The sequence below is a fragment of the Microtus ochrogaster genome, chromosome 6 (genome assembly GCF_000317375.1).
Source record: "Microtus ochrogaster isolate Prairie Vole_2 chromosome 6, MicOch1.0, whole genome shotgun sequence".
NCBI classification, from domain to species: Eukaryota; Metazoa; Chordata; class Mammalia; order Rodentia; family Cricetidae; genus Microtus; species Microtus ochrogaster.
Window position 1 is genome coordinate 58,626,398 of NC_022013.1, and position 19,566 is coordinate 58,645,963.

At 49.0% G+C, this 19,566-nt stretch overlaps 2 protein-coding genes across 6 annotated transcripts in view; both read left to right on the forward strand.

Moving 5' to 3' along the window:
• The window catches only part of LOC102000488 (anthrax toxin receptor-like), a 16,052-nt gene extending 13,604 nt beyond the window's left edge, over positions 1–2,448 (forward strand). The window contains exon 16 of the mRNA XM_026779983.1: positions 2,206–2,448. Coding sequence (XP_026635784.1) covers positions 2,206–2,448 — 243 coding nt within the window. The remainder of the gene's footprint in view (positions 1–2,205) is intronic.
• Positions 2,449–7,997: 5,549 nt separating this feature from the next.
• Znf488 (zinc finger protein 488) lies at positions 7,998–18,980 on the forward strand. 5 transcript variants are annotated; one of them, XM_026779948.1, is made up of 5 exons: positions 7,998–8,111; positions 8,581–8,662; positions 11,693–11,912; positions 12,707–13,121; positions 16,447–18,980. In XM_026779948.1, the coding sequence occupies exon 5, from the start codon at positions 16,658–16,660 to the stop codon at positions 17,669–17,671; it is 1,014 nt and encodes a 337-aa protein (XP_026635749.1). In that variant the 5' UTR covers positions 7,998–8,111; positions 8,581–8,662; positions 11,693–11,912; positions 12,707–13,121; positions 16,447–16,657; the 3' UTR covers positions 17,672–18,980. The 5 variants fall into 5 exon arrangements, with proteins under 5 accessions (XP_026635749.1, XP_026635747.1, XP_005348682.1 ...); XM_026779946.1 differs by lacking the exon at positions 12,707–13,121 and having other exon boundaries at positions 8,581–8,744; XM_005348625.3 differs by lacking the exon at positions 12,707–13,121.
• The last annotated feature ends 586 nt before the right edge of the window (positions 18,981–19,566 follow it).

A 19,566-nucleotide genomic window follows, 5' to 3' on the forward strand; every position in this document is an offset into this window, starting at 1 on the left:
GAGAGAGAGAGAGAGAGAGAGAGAGAGAGAGAGAGAGAGAGGAGAGAGAGCATACACATGTATAAGCATGTATTCTTTCCTGTGTATGTGAGTGAATGGAGACCGGAAGTCAACAATACATGTCTTCCTCTATTGTTCTCCCCTTTATTTCTGAGACAGGGTCTCCTACGAAACCTATAACTTTCTGGTTCTACTATACTGCTTTGCCAGTGGTCGCATGGAATCTGCTTATGCCTTGCCCAGTATTGGGGTTAAGAACATACATGACTATGCCCAGCTTTTATGTGGGTGCAGGGGATGTGACTAAGGTCACTCTTCCAGGGTGGCTTTCAGTCTGGGCTCATCCTAATGGTCCTTCCTGGGCTCTGGCTGCCCAATTTATTGTCTGCATCCCAGACATTAATTGTGGTTGTAAGAGTGGCGTGTGAATCCTGTCTTGAGCCTAGAAAAAAAGAGGGCCCTAAGCGTTCTCCAGTCCAAGGTCTGTAGCTGCTCTGGAGCTAGGAATGTGACATGTGGCAGGGTACAAGGTCTGAGGGAGTGAATAGAGGGGCCTGCGGGTGTGTGTATAAGGTCTCTAAGCTGTGTTACAAAATATATTAAAAGCACCAAAGAAAGTAAGGTGGTGGCACACACCTTTAATCCTAGCACTCAGGAGGCAGAGGCAGGCGGATCTCTGTGAATCTGAGCTCAGCTTGGTCTATAGAACTAGTTCCAAGACAGCCAAGGCTATGCAGAGAAACCCTGTCTTGAAAAGCCAAACCAAAGCAAACCAAAAAAGTACAAAGAGAAAGGAGTTGTGAGACAAGCTTCGTTTGGGCCTCATCTTACATCTGCAGTCATGCATTGCACACGCAGGCCTTGACAGTTCTTTGGTCAGCCAGACTCATGACTTTTTTCCCCACCCTTACAAAGAGTCTGCTCGTGCTCTGATACACGCAACAGTGCCCCAAGGAGTAGGAGGGAGGAAGTGTGCAAACGGGGCTTCTTGAGAAACGCTACCCCACAATTCCTGTCTGCTTTCCACTTGCTGGAGCTCACTCCCTTAGTCATCTTGGGACACGTCACTGCCCAGCTGAGCACCCTGCATCCTTTAGCAAAGTCTGCTTGCTGTTGCGAAGAAGGTGCATGACATAGGGTTCCTTGACAACCCCCTGAAGAGCTGAGTTACACAGCAGAGCAGAGAAGGGCTTAGAAGCGACCCCTCTGCTCTGACTTGGAGTGAGCAACATGGAAGCCTTTTGTAAAAAGCCTAATAAAGACCTCCAGGCAGTTATCTGGGCACAAGATGCTGGCAGAGGGACATAGAGGCATATGTGGAGTTAATCCAGTCTGTGTGGCTCAGGGCTTCCAGGCTGGTGTGTGTGTCTGTGGTGGGGGCTGGGGGGGGGGAATCCTAAGACTGTGCACAGTGGTGGTGGAAACAGAACAAGATAGAGACCTCTGGGCTGAGAGGCTGTATATTGAGGACCTCCTGTTCATCCCCCATCTGGCTTCCTTGCACCTACTGTGTGAGAAAACAGGGTCCTTTCCTTTGAATGGCTATGCTTCAAATGACCTGTTAACATCCCCCAAACTCACCCCTATTGCTTGTCCCTGAGCAAGTGTGACCCCTGTACTTGTCACAGACATTGCACACTCAAGTGCAGAATGACTTCAGTGAGCTAAAACCAAGTTGTATCCGGGAACCCTTGCTTGCTGAGGTGGTGGGAGCGTCCATTTCCTTGTCCTGACTGACTCCTGGAGCTAAGGCCTCACCTTCCATAGCCTCGGGAGCCCTCCCCCCCCCATCTCATGCTGGCACTGTCTCCTGCTGAGGTTTGCATAAGCTCCTCTCACATCTCTAGCCCGACTCACCACCTCCAAATCCTTAATCGCGTTCCCAGAAATCCTTCTACTAGGTAAGACACAAAGGGCAAAGTTTTTCAAGGTCAGAGCCTGTGGATCTCTCTGTCTTCACACCGTTCAGTCTCCCGCTACCTGCAGCAGATGTGGAAGGAGAGTGCAGGCGGGAGAGTAGGGCCCAGGGGAGAAGAGGGGTCACCCAAGCTTACCCTGTGGTTTTGGTGGTACTTCCCGTGTCACCCAAGCTTACCCTGTGGTTTTGGTGGTGCTTCCCCGCTGCTACCCAGTAACCAAGCTACTGCAGCTTTAGGGCCGGTTTGCTGTGATATCTCAGCCTTCTGTCTCTCCTCTCTCCTGCAGGGGCGGTGTACCAACTTTGCCCTCCTGAAGGCCCTTCGTGCTCATCGCTCCTGCAGTCCCAGGGTCAGCCTGCCACCGAGCCAAGAGTGTCTGCCTCTAGCTTCCTGCTCCCAGTACCACCAGTTCCCAGCCAGCTGCTCCAGGTTTCCGTCCAGGTTGCCATCGGTCACCCCTCCTTCCTGGGTTCCTAGAGCCCGGATGTCAATGTACTGTACCTCTCAGATGCCACAGAGCCAAGACTGAGAGATCTTTGCTGCTGTATCCTAGGTATTAGGCTAGGAGTTTAATAAAAGAAATAATAGATTGTAACTTGCTACTCATTAACAAATCCGTTGCCCAGGGAGATGCTCTATTTCTTGAGATATGTGCACCTGCTGGGACAGGGATCATATAACTAGACAAGGCACTGTTATTTCTGACAACTGTATCTGTCCCAAAAGAAAAACATTTCTGTGAAACTCCCTTTCTCCCAATTTTTGAGTTACAAAGACTAAGTTTAGTCCCCTTCCTTCAATTTTTATAAAGGAAAGCATTTGAATTTCTCATCTGCTGGATTCTGTGATGTTACTTGGGTCAAGGACACAAGTCAAAGAATTCCAAGTTTGTTCCAATTATATTTCTTTATTGTAAGGGGCAAACTCATGGAATAGGAATGGGAAGTCCAACCTCAGGTGTGTAACACAGGAGAGAGAGAGAGAGAGAGAGAGAGAGAGAGAGAGAGAGAGAGAGAGAGAAAGAGAAGGGATCCCTGGACAGGCCGGGGGTTTTCTCTGGGTACCCAAAAGGTCACACCCTAACCTGGTCCAGCCTCTTAAAGGTTATTGGCTGAAGGAGGTTCCCCATCACTGTGACCCTGGTCTCTAGCTTTAGGCTATAAACAATGTAGAGGGGGGCAAGGCCACTTCAAGATCAAGACTTCTCTTTCCCATGACCCCACCGTAAGTCCAGCAGATTTTAGAGGGTTCTCTGGAGGACACAAATATCTATTGTGTCCTTCGTCTGTATCATATATCCTCCATGAGAGCGGTGCCTTGTGTGAAGTGCAACCATCCAGCATGCCCAACTGTGCCCACTTGACTACCCAGCTGCTAGGCACACAGGAGCTGACAGAAGAGGCCAGCGCTACACTGTGGATCTTAAGCTGATATACTGTGGGTTTTGCATCTGTGTGCATAACCTCTTGGAGGATGAAGAACTTCATGTTGGCCCCATTTTCAGAGTCATTTCCAGAGTGCTGGTTAGGTGTTTTAATCAACTCGACAGACTCGAGTCCCCTGGAAAGACGGAAACTCAACTGAGGAACAGAATTGCCTCCATCAGATAGACCTATGGCCCTGTCTAAGCAGTGCACTTCCTGGCTTTAGACTGTCTTTGCCTGGCAGTGCATCACCTAATGGGTGCCCAGGGCAAGTTGTACATAGTTCAAAGATATTTCACATCTTCCCTTGGGTCAACAGCCCTCCCATCCATCCCAGGGTGTGGCTTAGCCCCACTGGCCCTCACAGCAGGCTTCCATGGGAGAAGGTAAGACACAGGTAACAGGGCGACCATTGAGTATTTCCTTTGGCCTCACAGGCACTCTCTGGAAGTGACTGTCATTTCCAAAAGCTCACTCTCCACCTCCCGACCTGTGCTGGCTTAGCCACCAATGATCTGTTTGTTGTGACTGAGCTAGGCCGAGGGTGGGATTCTCTTTCAGAGGGAAGACTGCTGGCCTGGCTTGGGAGCTGAAGCCTAGGACCATGATTTCCAAGAAGAAGGAGATATGAGAGAGATGATGGCAGAAGGAACCCAGACCAGAAGAAAACTTCCATCTTGTCATCAACACCCAGGATGCCTTGGACATCCTGCGAGCACCACACCCAGGACACCAACCGCCTGGGGTGTTGACAGGATGCAGACAACAAAGGAAAAAGCACTCAGCCAGCCAGGACTGCCGGAACCTTCTATTGGCTGCACTTCTGCCGTGCTTCAGCTTGCTCAGGAAGGAAGGAATCCAGGCCGCTTTCAAATCCAGTCCCCTTGCCCTCCTTTGACAGCCAGGAAGGGCCTGAGGGTCAGTACAGTCTACCCAGCTCTACTTTTAGACAGATTTAGATTCCTTGTAGGACAGGAAACAATCAAATGCAGAAAACAAGGTGTTGTAGGAAGGCAGCTAGTTCATTCCTGGCTGCTCGGCAGCTCAGACCCAAAATAACCACACAGAAACTGTACTTATTAAATCACTGCTTGGCCCCTTAACTCTAGCTTCTTATTGGCTAACTCTTACATCTTAATTTAACCCAATTCTATTAATTTGCGTATGGCCACGTGGCTGTGGCTTACCTGCTAAAGTTCTGACCAACGTCTGTCTCCTGCAGCTCCATGGCGTCTCTCTGACTCTGCCCTTCTTTCTCCCAGCATACAGCCTAGCTTTCTCCACCTAGTTCTGTTCTGGGCTGCCATAGGCTCAAAGCATTTCTTTATTAATCAATGGTAATCATAGCATACAGAGGGAAATTCCACATTACAAAGGCAAGGGGCTCTGAGTGTCAGAGAGAAGCCACAGTCGTGGCTGCAGTCTCCACATAGGCCCTGGTGGCTTGCCCAGATGGCTGAGAAGGAAATCTTTGGTAGCCAATGGGCTGAGCAGTATCAAAGACCCAGATGGGGCCAAGATATTGGTACAGTGCTCAGAAGCCCTAGAGTGGGCTCCTTGCCTTCAGGAAGTAAGTCGGTCACAGAGGGCTGTGTTATGGGGTCTGTCCACAATGGCCTTGCCTGTTCTTCCATAGAAACAGGGGTCCCTGAGCTTCTGTGACAATACAGTGACAAGGAGAGCAGCTGTTACTTTACCAGAGTCACTTGGAGGCTGGTCTGGACAGGCATTTGCTTGTCCAGGACAAAATGGTGGTCTTGGTGACCTGACATGACTTCTGCCGTGTCTGTTGGTGTCAGTTCTGCCCTGGGCCTTTGCAATGATACAAACTCTGGAGCACAGGCTCTAAGATCTGCTGTACTTTTGTTATTTATTTAACGTATATGTTCCTTTTTAAAGTAATTTCTTTTCAGTTCCTTGAGATTTGTTTTGCTATTCATTTTCTAATACATTTGGTTAGATTTCTACTTCATTTACTTCTCCCCTTTTTGGTTAATATAAACTTTTTGGGTTACAAACCCCATTTCTTCTTTCATAGAATATTTAAAATTTTTGTGTGCATTGTTTTGAGTGATTTCTCCTAAGACACAGAATTATATGTATTGATTAAAGCTTTCAGTTTTGTGTATGTGTTTAACATTCTGTTAGCCATCACTTTCCACACTAATTTCATTGTAATCAGAGAACCTGACTTGTACTATTTCTTTTAAGTTTATTTTTTTTGGGGAGAATTTATCTTAACACATGATTCAGGGGAGCCTCATTGAATAGAACCTAGTAATTAATTGTCTTACTGTTTACATCTTCTAAATTTTAGTACGTGTTCTAGTGTCGTATTGACATCCAGTGTAACGGGGAATTTGAGAAAACGCCCCTTTTTAGATATAATTTGCTTTCTTTATAGATGCAGGCACATTTAGAAAGTTTGTTGTTTTCTTGGTTAATAAATCACGTTCATTAGGAACTTGTTCTCTTTAAGTTTCCAACGTTGAAGACTATTTCTTTTGGTCTGCTCACCATCCCTGTCCTATTTATGACCTCTTCTTGTTTCTATTTTGCTTGTCCTTAGGTATGTCTCTTCTAAATGTATGCAGCTTGACAAAATGAGTTTTACCTGCCCTTCTGAGTGTGTCATTCAATGTTATCATTTGGTTTTCCCTTCTGTGTGTGTCATTTAATGTCACCCTTCAGATCTCTACCCCGTGTGTGTGTGTGTGTGTGTGTGTGTGTGTGTGTGTAACTGGAGGGGAGTATTACTAGAATCTACCCCATTCTCTTACTCTACGACACAACCCCATCAAACAGACCACCTCCCAGGCTGCTTCTAGCCAGTAGCTGGGCCCAGCAGTCTGGAAGTCAGCGCATGTTAAAAACTTCAGATGCCCTATCTACCCTGGTTACAACTTCCTTGCAGTCAGTACTCTTCATCTTCTTCCCTAGTCCTCTGTTTACTCCTTCCTCTTCAAAGAACTTTCCAACTGATGCTAATATATCATTCACTTAGCTTTGCATGCTTTTAGCCTCTTTGCACTGCATAGCTTTTTTTTTTTTTAACCAACATTGGTGGTGGCTTTTGCACCTCTGAAGATATCTTTGCTTTGTGCTCACTCCCGAATAACAGTGCAGGTGGACACCTAAGTGTAAATATGTACGTTGTTTTCCAAGGCACCCAGAGACCTTCCAACCTGATGTCCACGAGCACTAGTGGCTTTTTGACAGTCAGCATCTCCTGGATAATCCACGTTTTGAGCTTAATGGCTTCTCAAATGTGTTTCTCTGACCTTGATGATTGCCTGTGTGGGTGCTTGGAGTTCTGGTCAGGTGCTTAATTTCTATTCTCCTCTCTGTTAACAAAAAGAATTGCTATGAAAACATCCCTGAGGTAATTTAGATAAGAATGGCTCTCATGGGCTCATGCATTTGAATGCTTGGTCACCAGAGAAAGTATTTGAAAGTATTAGAAGGATTAGAAAGGGTGGCCTTGTTGGAGGAAGTGTGTCACTGGGGATGGGCTTTGAGGTTTCAAAAGCCCATGCCAAGCCTAGAGTCTACCTCTCTGCCTGTGGACCTGCATGCAGCTCTCAGCTACTCCTCCACCACCTGCCTGCACGCAGCGAAGCTCTCCGCTATGATAATAATGTACTCAGCCTCGGAAGCTGTAGGCAAGCCGCCCACTAAATGCTTTCCTTTATAAGAGTTGCCGTGGTCATGGTCACAGGAATAGAACATTGACTAAGACCTGTGATTCTAAGGGATGTGCAGCTCCAACCTTACCCACTTCCCACTTACTTTGGTAACAGATTCCGGAAGCCCAGGGGAAGGCTCTGGAGAGTCCGCTGTTTATCTCAGTGCATCCTGGATCCCTGGTGACCTCATAATAATTGTGTCCATCAATGAGTGAAAGAAGGAGCTGGGGAACTGGGTGCATTTTCCTTTTAGCTCCCAAAGGAGTCTCCTTTCCCTACTGACTTCAAGAGGATTAGCGACCCAGGTTCAAACATTAGGGCTCATACACAGGAGTGCTGCAGCTGGGCCAAGTACCACCCTGTCCCTGACTCTACCCCATCTTCCCGGAAAATCCCTGGGTCCTGCAGAACATGGCCTTATGGGCACCCATCTCAGTCATCTCTCTCACAGAGACCCTTTCTACCTGCCTCTACCTCTTTTTTCCGGAATAGGAATAGTTCTCTGGAGGACACCTGCTGATTGATGGCAGCCAGGGACCTCGCCACTGTTCACAACTTGGTAAAGCAGGGGGTGGGGGGGGCAGCGGATACTCCAGTGAAGGCCAGGAGAGCGCTGTGAAGCTGCAGCCCAGGAGGCTTTTCTGGGGGTTAGGGGAAAGCAGATTGAGAGCAGACGGGTCCTTGTACATCTCATGCAGAGCACGCGCCACCAAAGCTATCACTACAGCCAGGGCCAGGAGGGTTCAAGAGCCTAGATGCTGAAGTGCACTGTGCAACAGCTCAGAGGTGAGAGAAGACGCGACTTCCAAACGCAGCAGGACTGAGCCTGGAGCTCCAGACTGTCCTTCAGTCTCCGGAGCCTGAGGGCCAGGCGGGAGAGTCCGGGGGAGTCCAGCTCCAGACCTAGGTCCCTGGGAGCTTAGAAGGGCCAGGGGTGGGGACCCAATGGGCTAGCGACCTGAAGGTCCCGCCCCCGAGGCGGGGCCTGGACTCCCTTGGGCTCCCCAGCCAAGTTCAGCAGCTCAGACTGGCCGCCCTGCAGCTGGTACCCGCCGGCCTCGCTGAAGCTGCTCAGAGCCCAGGTGAGACTCGCGCCAGCAGGAGACTGGCCAGCGGGAGAGGGCGGCGGCGGCGGAATGCCTCTCCGTCCCACGGCTTTTTCCCCCAGGGCAGAATTCGCAAGTCTTAGCTCTGGGACCGGGATTTCCCTGGCATCTGTGGCCTGCTCCTCCTACATCTTTCTGTAGTCCACTCCCTGGGGCCCATCTTCTTGTGTCTCTCTTCTCTCACTTTTTTTCCTTGTAGGAATTTACCTTTATTGGCGGTTTCTCCTTGCACTCCCGTTCCTTTCCTTTCTTCTTCTTCTTCTTCTTTTTTTAATCTTCTCTTCCTCCTCTTTTCTTCCTTCTGCCCCCACATCTTTTCTGTACATAATTCTGTCTGGTTTTTCTCCTAGACTGACTTCTTTGTGTGTGTGTGCGCCCGCATGTGTTGTAGTTCTTGATTTCATGTTTTTATGCATGCATTCCTGCACTTTATTATTCTCAACAGGGCTTGTGCTGAGTACCGTGGTAAGAACCATGACCTGATCACAGATGTGTTCTTCAACAGATATTTACCAAGATCTGGAAAGGTAACTCAGTTTCTGGTGTGGAAAAATACATTAATGTCTGAGTCTTCAGGATGAGCAGAAAAAAAAAAATTACCTTGTTTTGGTAAGATGCTGCGTCCTTTCCTTGAAACCGTTTTCTTTCCTAATAGGCACAGACAGCCCGCCAGGAAAGCCAAGTAGCGTTGAGGGGACAGCTGCAATCATGCGTGCTTTTTGGGCAAGCTGAATCTGTCAGGTTCTGGGGCACCGAGGCGGTGGCGTTCTGGGCTGGACTGTAGGAAGAAAATGGGAGCCCAGGGCTGGGTGTGTTTCGTCTCCATGAGGTAGATGTGAAGTCATTTCATGTTACCCTCAAAGATTAGCTTACACACATTTTAAATGGAAGAAATCTAGGAGAGTCAGCCCACTTAAATTGTTAGGGAACCAAATGCAGCATGCATATCAAAACGATTTTAAGCGCTTTGTTAAAGGTTTAGTCTTGGCAAAAACATAATTTCACATTTAATGATATTTTATGGTATGTCTTTCTATTCAAAAGCACATACAAAGCATACACAAACTTGCTTGTTTTCAAATATATTAATTATCCATTAAGGTTGGCAGCCTTGGCTTCTTAGACACAATTTAAATTGACCTTGTCGTTTATTGTGCCTCTGATGATAATTCTGCCAGCTTAACTTTTTACTGATGCAGAAAAGGAAGCTTGACAACCTATAAGCCACACAAACCTGAGTGGAAGTAGAATCTGGTCAAAGAGGATGGTGGTGGGGTTGGTAGAAGAGTAGGTGGTGTTATACTAAAGAGTTAGGACAATTGATGAGCATGGGCTGGGAGCTTTGGATTAGAGACTGTGTTCCCCTGGGAGCTTCCGACTGGAGACTGTGTTCTCCTGGGAGCTTCCGACTGGAGACTGTGTTCAGCGTTAGGGAGTGCAGTTGTCTTGTGAGTCCTCCAACCACTGATGTCAGCGAGACAGAACGGGCAGTGGCAGTGGGGAAAGGGGGGCTTTCCGGCTGATTTAGAATCGCATGGCAGTTTTATTTGGCAGATTTCTTTTCCAGAAATCCAGGAGTTAGCAACGCATGTTTAGAATAGATAAGCCACTTAAAAAGTATACGAAGCGAAGTCTTGAGTCTCAGGGTTTTAAGTTTTATTTCCCTTCATTGCACAGTCTTGTATCTTTATAAAAATGTCCCTACACTTTTCTCTTTAGACAATGCTACTGCTTGAGTATAAAAGGGTCTCTGTTGACCAACCTGGTAGATAAGCCATGTACTTTATCCTGTGAATGCTGCCCTGGAGGTGAAACCCTGGCTAGGCACGACACCTGCTCTTCCTTTCCAATAGTACCAGCAGCAAGATCCTCCTGTATTGAGATCTTACATGCCCCCTCATTGAATCCAACTGGAAGCACCCTGAAGTAGATATCACTATTCCAGCATTATTTATAAGGTGATTAACACCCTGAGTGGTTGTCCTGGGTCCTGCACCTATTGAGTGAGTGGCTGGGCTGAGTCTGCAGCTCAGGCTACGTCTTGGAATCTGAGTCCATAGGGCTAATTCAGCCCCACAAGTTCCAGTTGAAAGATACCCTAGATAACACTACTTGCTGGTCAGTTGATGTTTATTGGAGTACTGCTCATTGCTTTAGTGTCCTGGCCAGCCTTGGCCATAGCTAACCCTGAATCCACCCAGTAGAGCCCCTGTGAAGCACCATTTTTGTCCTCTGAGTTCATTGGCTCTGTTTCTGAAGATTCCTGAGCTTGGGGGTGGGGGGTGAAGATATGTCATCTACCTGTTTGTGGCTCTACATGGCCAAGCTGGGTTAGTCCTGAGTCTAGCTTCACTGTAGTCCTGGGAACTGATGTTGCTTGAGTTTGAGCAGCCTTACTCTAGAAGACTAAAGCTTTAGCTGGACAGGGAAACCCCTAGGAGATGGCTAGACAGCCCTCAGCTCTGTTTCTCTATGAAAGCCTGGAAAGCTTTTATGTTCCCAATGTTTTTAACATCCCAGAGTTGGGAGATGCCTAGAAACATGAGCACTCCCCACAAGAAAACACAGATGCTCATCATTCTTATACAGATGTGAATGCATGATTCAATTCTGGAATCTTCCAAAAGGGAAGATTCCAGAGACTAGGGACGCCCAAAGACTGGAACACTGGGGTTGTTTAATGCCTTCTTTTGTTTCAACTGAGAAGCAAATGCATGAGACAGACTAGCAGGGTGTCCGGGGTCATGGAGCAGAACTAGCTTCTGAACTGCAACTCAGACCCATGAGAGTTAATACAGTGTTCAGAGGACTTTCAGACTCGGAGGCATCCAGTTTAACAAGAATCTTAGCGTCTATAAACAGAGCACAAGGAAAGAAGTGCCCTTGCTATTTGCTTATTCGTTTAACAGCACCGTGTGCTAGTTTCTTTGAGTTTGCAAGCAATGGAAAGGTAGCTATGAGGTGACTGTCACTTTGTGATAAGCATGACACCCAATTTGTCTTCACACTGGGTGCTGAGCCAGGTTCCTTGGCCCTTAGATAGGCCGTTGTAACCGATCTTCATGGCAATCCATGGGGGTAGAGTATCCACACGTTCCCTTTACAGAGGGGGAAGCAGAGGTCCTAGTGTGGATAATGGCAGAGAATGATGGAGTCCAGGTCTTCTGTCCCTAGAGTCTGTGCACTTGACCTTGATGATGTAAATGGGGCTCCACAGTAGCGGGAACAGCGAGGCTGCTTGGGAGAGTGTAACCAGAGCCTTTTAGAGATTGGACCGATGAGGCTGTAGTTTGTCCTCGAGCATGAGTACTGGAAACAGACTGATCTCTCAAAATGTAGCATTTGCTGTGTTAGTCAATAGCGGTACCCTGATTCGCAGCTCACGAGAGAGGCGCTACAGGGAGATGTATCTATGGCAGGGAAGATGGGCCACGGACCTTGTCGATCTGGGGATCCTGGTGTCAGAAAGCACTCCGGATCATAGGATTGTCATATGATCTGAGGACTCCGAGAAAAGTGAGAGGGTCTTAGTATGTCATCTTTTTTTTTTTTTCCAGAAAGAAGAACATGGAGTGAGTGGCTCTGAACCATTTTGTTCAATTTGTGCCTTGTGGACACGAGAGTGAACAGAGCCAAGAATGATAAGAAAAGCCTTTTGGTGGAGCAGATACAATGATGGAGTGATGCGCACCCATAAAGAGTGTCAGGATGGAGAGCCCGGGATGAACTGAGGCCATTGAGGACAGCCCAGGACAACAAAGAGTCTTTTCATATGAGGTGCAGAGCAAGGAACAAGGGCTGCATAGATCCGTCACTGCCTAGGGCAGCTGGCGTCTGTGGGAGGAGAAAGGGGAAGGGGCAGTTCCAGTCTGCCCAGAAAACAGCTGTGCAGGGGCAGGGCGCGGGTCCACAGACACACAGGTGGCAGGGGTGCAGGTGAGGTGGGAGATGGGGTCAGGCTTCTGACCCACAGAGCTCTGTGGTGGCCATCTGGGAAGTCCAGGGATGAGGGGATGTAGATGCAGCTGCAGAAGAATGAGATTGACCCCGGCCCTCAGACAGACGCCGGTGTTAAAGGAAGGGCTGGGAGTCCATACAGGAGAGGTGAGCACACGGAGGCAGCAGGGTTCTGGCAGGAGTAAGCTATAGTAGCCTCACATGATATTCCATTTTGAGAGGCTTCCATCCAGCAGTTTTCATGGAGGTAGACGTGGGAGCAGGGCCCGAGACGGGCTGTACAGGAAATCCTGAGACTTGCCTGCAGTTAACACCAAACAATGCTGATTCACAAGCCAGAGGTAGTCTCAGGGAGGCAGGCAAAGATTCCACATGTCCACATGCATGTGCACACAACCGTGTACAAAGGCATGTACATGCAAATGCACATGCTGATAGGTGTGCGCTCTCATCTAAGCACACACACACATAGCACACACACACACACACACACATCCTTCGTTGTTCCTTCCTCTATTTAGTTTTAGTTTGCTTTTGTCTATTCCAATTCTCCTGTCGGTTTCTCCTTAGTAACACTATTCTTTTCTCCTTTTCTCCCCCACCCCGTTTTTAAGGTTTGGGATGATGGCATCAATGGGACATGATCTCTAACTCAAAATCTGGCATTCTCCAGATTCACAGTGGTGTCAAAAGCTGCCCTGTGGAGTTGAGCAAAAATGACATGGGAGAGGTTGGCAAAAAACGTTGAGTTGAGAAACACAACGCACCACAATTTTTTGTGTGAAAATTAAATGAAATCAAATGCAAGGAACTGCTGGTCTATACACACTTAAATAGAAGATTATCACCACTTTTCTTTTTATGTAATGGAGCATCCTGGTGACCAACTTTCTGCCCTGCATGCCCCTCAGAAGAGGGCAGTCATATCTGCTTGCATGCCACTGAAAGTTCTGGCTCCTGGGATGAGCTGTCTCTGCTTGAAAAATGCTGCCTGGACCATGAAGGTGGCATTATAGGGTCTCTGCAGAGGTGAGATCAGGGAATTTTGATGCAGGTTCTTGAACATCCTTGGATATAACATTATCTGGACCTAGCTGACTTTGGAGAAGTATCTGAGATTAGAGAGGAGACAGAGTGTGTGTTTTAGTGTATCGTGGGAGTATTTGTATTAATGTGTATGAATATGTTTGTGTGAACATGTGTTAGTGTTAGTGTTTGTATGAAGTATATGTGTATTTGTCTGTGTTAAGTGTATGTGTTAAGTGTTTGTGTGTGTGTGTGTGTGTGTGCACAAGTGTGCCTATGTAAATGTACATGTGTGTCTGTGTGGGCTCATGGAATAGAAACTGGTGGGCATTCAAACAGACCTGCTATTATTTGAGAGAGGGAGGAGCAATTTATCAATTAATTACACCTGGGAGATCAGGCATGGACTTGGAGATGTTTTTAGCACATTTTACAGGTAGAGACCTGGGACACTGAGGAGCTGGCTGCTTTGCTCAGGGTTACCCTGTGCCTGCTGTCACCTCTGCACTCTCAAAATGTCTGATGCTAGATGCAGCCCACTGAAGTTGTGGTCTAGAAAGAATGCTGAGGTGATCCAATTAATCCCATTAGCACACAGTATGCATGAGGAGGGTCTTGGGGACCCAGACCCACATGGGGGTATGACTGTGTTTGCATTTATTTTTGCCATAGCGGCTCTGCAAACAAACGCTTTAGTCAGAGAAGAGTGTGTTGAGGTCCCCTTTCCTGCACTTTGGGTAACTTCTGTATTTTAACTCTCTCAGAAAGTTGATGTTGCTTTAATCTCTTCGGGGACTTCTGAAAGAAAGGGGCAGGTGGGAGACGCATGTGCTGTGTGCTCCCTGCTCAGGGAGGCAGAAGGCAGCTAGTGGATGCAGCTGCCCAACTAGCCCCCGAGTTCCCGGGAGTAAGGAGCCTAGTCACTTCAGCATACTCTGGCTCAGGGGAAGTTGTTCCAATGATGAAGCCTCTTGAATGCTGGTCCAGTCATCACTGTGACTCTGCCAGTACCTGTGAAAGGAGAGGGTCTGGTTCTATTTCTTAATTTTGGAACCAGATGGATGGGCCTACAGAGATGGAACAGTGCTGAAGGCCTTCCTCAGAGAGCCGATGGCATTGCCTCCTAGGTGTCTCCCTCTCAACCACGGCACCTCCAGGGCACAGTCAGAAGCTAGTTCATCTGTGGATGCCCAGTGCTTTGGGACAAGTAGACAGTGGACATGGGCCGAGGAGAAGTGAGTGGAGTTAGTTGTGGGATGGCTCAAGAGTGAGTCTGGTGAGTGTCGAGGAGGAGGCTCTAGACAGGAACAAGGTCAGGTAGAGAGTGGACTGTGCCTCAGTGTGTGGCAGAGGCCAGACACAGCCCACACCTGCCAAGCGTTCCTCTGACCCTCTGGTCACTCGCGCCTATAGAAGCCCTTGCCTGTCCCTCAGTACCTGAAGTGGCCTAGCACACCTGATAACAGGCATTAAAATCAGCCCACCAACCAGCAAGAGAACCTGCTAATGTGGGTATAAACACATTAGAATTGTCAGAAAAGTCAAGCTGGCAGCTGACGCTGTCTAGACTTGGCTAATACGGTAGAGGCTCTCCCAGTACTGACGGCTGCAGGGACGGTGCCACTGGGTGCTAGCCTCGGCCTGTGTGCTTGCTCACACGTGTGCACATGTGAGTGTGTGTTGTGTTGACATCCTCCCTGACAGAGTCCTGGAGGCGAGCTCTCAGAGCTGGGTGGGGTTGTCACTTCTAGAACAGTCAGGCTGCTTTGGATAGAAGTGGCAAAAGTCACTCTGGCCAACTCAGAGAGGGAATTTATTAGGATAAGGGGCCAGAGTAAGTCCCACCATCAGAGGGATAGCTGATAGCTGTAGACTTGGAGTAGAGAAAAACAGGGACCGAGTAGCAGCGGAGAACCTCAGTAGTAGGAGCAGGACTTGGCTGGGAAGATGCTAGGTGACATAAACGATCAGATATCTGCTCTATTGTCCCAAGAGGCAATAATCTCCCTCCTCTTTTTGGCTAGCTTGGGGGCCTTTTGGTCCAGACAGTATCCTCTGATTGCTTGCTGTATGCCTCACCTAGGACTCCTCTGGGGGCTGCAGAGGGTAGACAGCAGCATAGATTTTTTCTTCTGGGCCGGAGAGGTCAGCAGAGTAGACGTGGCTCTCATCCTGCCCGGGGAAGGCTGTGCCTAGGGCTGCAGCTGGGCAATATGGTGACTAAGGCAGGAGAGGGCAGGGTGCTGAGGCCATGGCTTCGCTTGGTAGACAGGCTCCTGAGCGACCCTCATGTCTGCACAGTAGGAGACATCTGCAGCTCCTAAAGGAAGTGGTGCTGAGTTATAAGCTGCACTGGGAGCAAAAGTCACTTCTAAGCACATGTTTGGTGGTTAACTCCCAGAGTGTGGGAAGAATGTCCATAGGACCCTGCACTGGCATCCCTCGGGACTCTGGGGCCTTCGTCCTCTGCTGTTGCACCCCGCTGTGGCTGCCCTTGTTCCTCCCCTCCATTTGTACCGTGAGCCCTCTATAGCTTTGCTTTTGTGACTCAGCGTGGCCATATCCAGGTGAGGTGAAAGCGAGGGCTCTATGAAGCAGCCCCAAAGTCTCCCTCAAACAAAAACCCACCTTTCCCCCCATCCTTGGCTTGTCTATCAAGTCCTTGACTTCCAAAGGACTCCACTCCCTATCAGGGACCAGAGCAGGGAAAATAGCCCATAAAGCTAACAGTGGCCACTGCATGGACTCAGCCAGAGCAGGGTCCGCAGGGAAAGCAGCCAGACCATACAAGGCTTGGGTGGGAGTAGGAGGAAAGCAGGGAAAAGGACTCTAAGATTGGTCCAGAGGAATCCAAACAGCCAGTGGAAGCAGGCTGGAGACGTGATGTAGAGAAAGGGGCTGCTAGTGTAGGAGACAGGGAAGGAAAGGCATGCCACAGGCGCCAAGGTAGTGAAGCCATGAACCATCCACATTGCCTCCCCCATCCTGTGGCTTCCTCCAGACTCTGGATCGGTCAAGGCCAGACATCTCCTGGAGGGGGAGCTGTGGTACTCTCTTTCTCCCTGCAGGGTCAGGTTATTGGTAAGTGTCAGGATCTCCTGTTTTCTGTCCCAGAGCAGGCTCCCTTCCCTACCTCTCCAGCTTCTGTGGTTCTGAACCAGACTTGTTAACACAATCGGTGTTTCTGAGGCTTCCCCGCCTTTCCCTGCATGGAGTCATGGCATATTCATCTGGCGTCACTGCTCCAGGGCTGTCTCTGGCAGAAAGCTGCCTCTGTGCGCTGCTGGTGTCTAAACTATCTGAGCTCATTGCCTCTATTTCTCCTCAGATGACCCTGCTCCTACTTCACAGACATCAAAGGAAGGCCAGGAAAAGTGGGTTTGTCTGGTGTCAGCCTACAGGGGACCACCTCACTGTTGCTCTCCTTTTCTGCAGTGGTCAAATGCATCCAGTCCGGGCTTCACTGGGGACTTTCTGATCACATAACTCCTCCTTGAGCTAGGGATCAGTCCTTTGGAACTCCAAAGCCCTATAGACTAATGGTCACTGGAACATCCACCTTGCTTAGCCTGTCAGGCCCCTCTGATCACATGGCTGAAGAAAAAGCAGCTTCTTTGAGTCCTTCAGTTGACAAAAGATGGAGACTCAGGGGACCTAAGCAGATTCAGGCAGGACTACTCAAGAAAGCAAGCCTCCTGGTCTCTGGAGCTGCTGCAGGGAAGGGTGGCCAAGATCTGGCCCATTCTGAACTGAGCCTATCAACAGCACTGGACAAGGCTGGACTGGACAGGCCTCTGGGCTACAAGGCCTGCACAGAGCAGAGGCAGGGTTCCTTCACAGAGCTGTCCTGTCTCCAGGAGAGCTCAGGTGACATGCAAGCCCTGAAGAGGAAGCCAGAGAACCCAGAAGGCCAGCTTGGCACTCAGCAGCTGCCCCCAGATCTCCCCGGAGCCTCGGCCGATGGCACAGAGTGCTCAGTTTGGCCGGGTGTGGCCCGGAGTGGGAAGAGAAGCGCTTTCAGGAGGCCAGCCTCGCGCCCTGTGGAGAAACCCACATGCTCCCCCACGTTTCCAGACAGTGGAAATGCAGAGGGCCCATGGGAGCTCTCGGGACTCATCACTACGGTGGATATCCCATGTTGGGCTCAGCTGTCAGCTTTCAAGCTCACGGGAGATTTCTGGAGATTGCACATGCTGTCCCAGAACATTCTATTCTGCAATGCTTTCCACGGGGCTCCCACACCATGGCTGGATCACTCCCAGGTGCAAGCTTCCATATCTTCGACACCTTCCGCCACAGCCTGCCGGGTTCTCTTGCCACCCACACTCTCGTCCCCAGGCTTGCCCACTCAGAACTGGTGTGCAAAGTGTAACCTCGCCTTCCGTCTGACGGCTGACCTGGTCCTCCACATGCGGTCCCACCACAAAAGAGAGCATGGAGGCTCTGACCCACATTCTAAGAAACGCAGAGAGGAAGTTCTCACTTGCCCCATTTGCCATGAGTACTTCCGGGAGCGCCACCATCTTTCCAGACATATGACGTCACACAGTTAGTGGATGGCTAAGGAGGAGCCCGATGGCCATAGTATCCATTGCTCAGTGGTGAGGCACAGGAGACTCCTGGCCTGCATTGAGAAGGTGGTCACAGGTGTCTTCAAGGTTGTTCCCTTTGCTTCCCAGAGGTGAATGGCTCAGTTATAATTTGTCAGATATCCCCCGGCTTTTGTGATATGTTTTCCTGGAAAGCCATTCATTGAAATGGTGAGCTTCACTCATGAGATTAGGGAATAAGGGGACCCATGACCTGGGGTGCAGGGCTGTTCCTGGCTCTGCTCCCATTGCTCTACCTGGTGCACATGGACACAACACCTTGGCTTTTCTGACCAGCAAGCCTGCATTCCGTCTGGGCTCTTTCACTGCTGAGCTGCAGACTTGGATCTGTTCCTTTAACTTGCCGACCCTTAGTTCTTTGTTTTAAAATGGCGCATTAGCAGAATGTCATCTGTCTTGAGGAAGGTGTCTGGGAAGTGGCCAGCTCGTTTCCTGGCAGGTTGTGAGCACTGAGCACATGGAGCTCATGGTCACTGCGTGCGTTGGTCAGCTACATTACTTGTGGAATCTCAGGGGTGAACGAGGACTGTGTTTCTCTGCCACGAGCCTGCAGCAAAGCTGAGGGTGAGCCTGACGTGGTAGACATGCTCAGGCTGCATTCCCTGTCCCTGCTGGGTCACACAGTGAAGCTAGAAACACCTGATGGCAGCCAAAATGCCAGCTCTGCCTGGGTCACAAGCGTAACCTCTGGATCAGTGTAAATCAAGGTCCAACGTGACCAAGTAGGAAAGTGGCCTGGCTGACTTCACAATAAGGGAGTGGCTAGCAATTCACCCGTCCTGTTCTCTGGGTCTTCGCACCGTGAATATGTGAGGAGAGGAAAACAGAAATACATCACTAATTCAGCATGATTTCTGGGTCCATCCTTCCTTGTGATCCTGAGTTGGGCAGGCAAGAGCAACTGCAGGGCACTCAGAATGAGGTCCCCAGGGGGCACTTTATATTTTCATACGTCCCCACAACACTATGGGACAAACTTGAAAAGGTTGATGACTTCCCCAAGGCCACCACTCTGGTGTATCGGTGGAAGAACAAAACCCTGTGGCCGCCAGATGAGTTCTGTCTTTTCCAGCATGCTGCATGTCTGCTTAGCTAGCATGGTCATGGAGTACGGCATGACTCCAGGATTGGAACTTGAGTCTGGCCTAGTCTCTTCATATCCAGTTTCAACTTACTCTTGCTACTTGTGCACAAACATAGACATATAAACACATACAGACACATACACAGATACACACAGGCACACACACACACAGACTTACAGAAACACACAGAGACAGACACACATAGACACAAACACATACAGATATATACAGACATACACAGGCACAGACACACACACAGAGACCTACATAAACACACACAGACATGCACAGAGAGACACATCCAGATATACACAGGCACAGACACAAACAGACCACAGATATATACAGACACACACAGGCACAGATACACACATAGAGACTTACATAAACATACAAATACAGACACACAGACACAAACACACACATAGATATACACAGACACAGACACAGAGACTTGCATAAACACACAACACAGAGACACACATAGACACAAACACAGATATGCACAGACACACACAGGCACAGACACACACACACTCACACACACACACACACACACACACACACACACACTACTCGAGTACTTTTCTCCATCCTGTATACTAAGTAGCATACAGATCTGCCTTGTTCACTGTAGCGTTCCTCACTAGAAGGAGTGGGAGTTTGCTGTCTGTTCCCTGCTGTATTCCCATCACCTTGGACAAGGCAGACACACAATAGACACTCAACAGGTATCTTCTGAAAGAAATAATA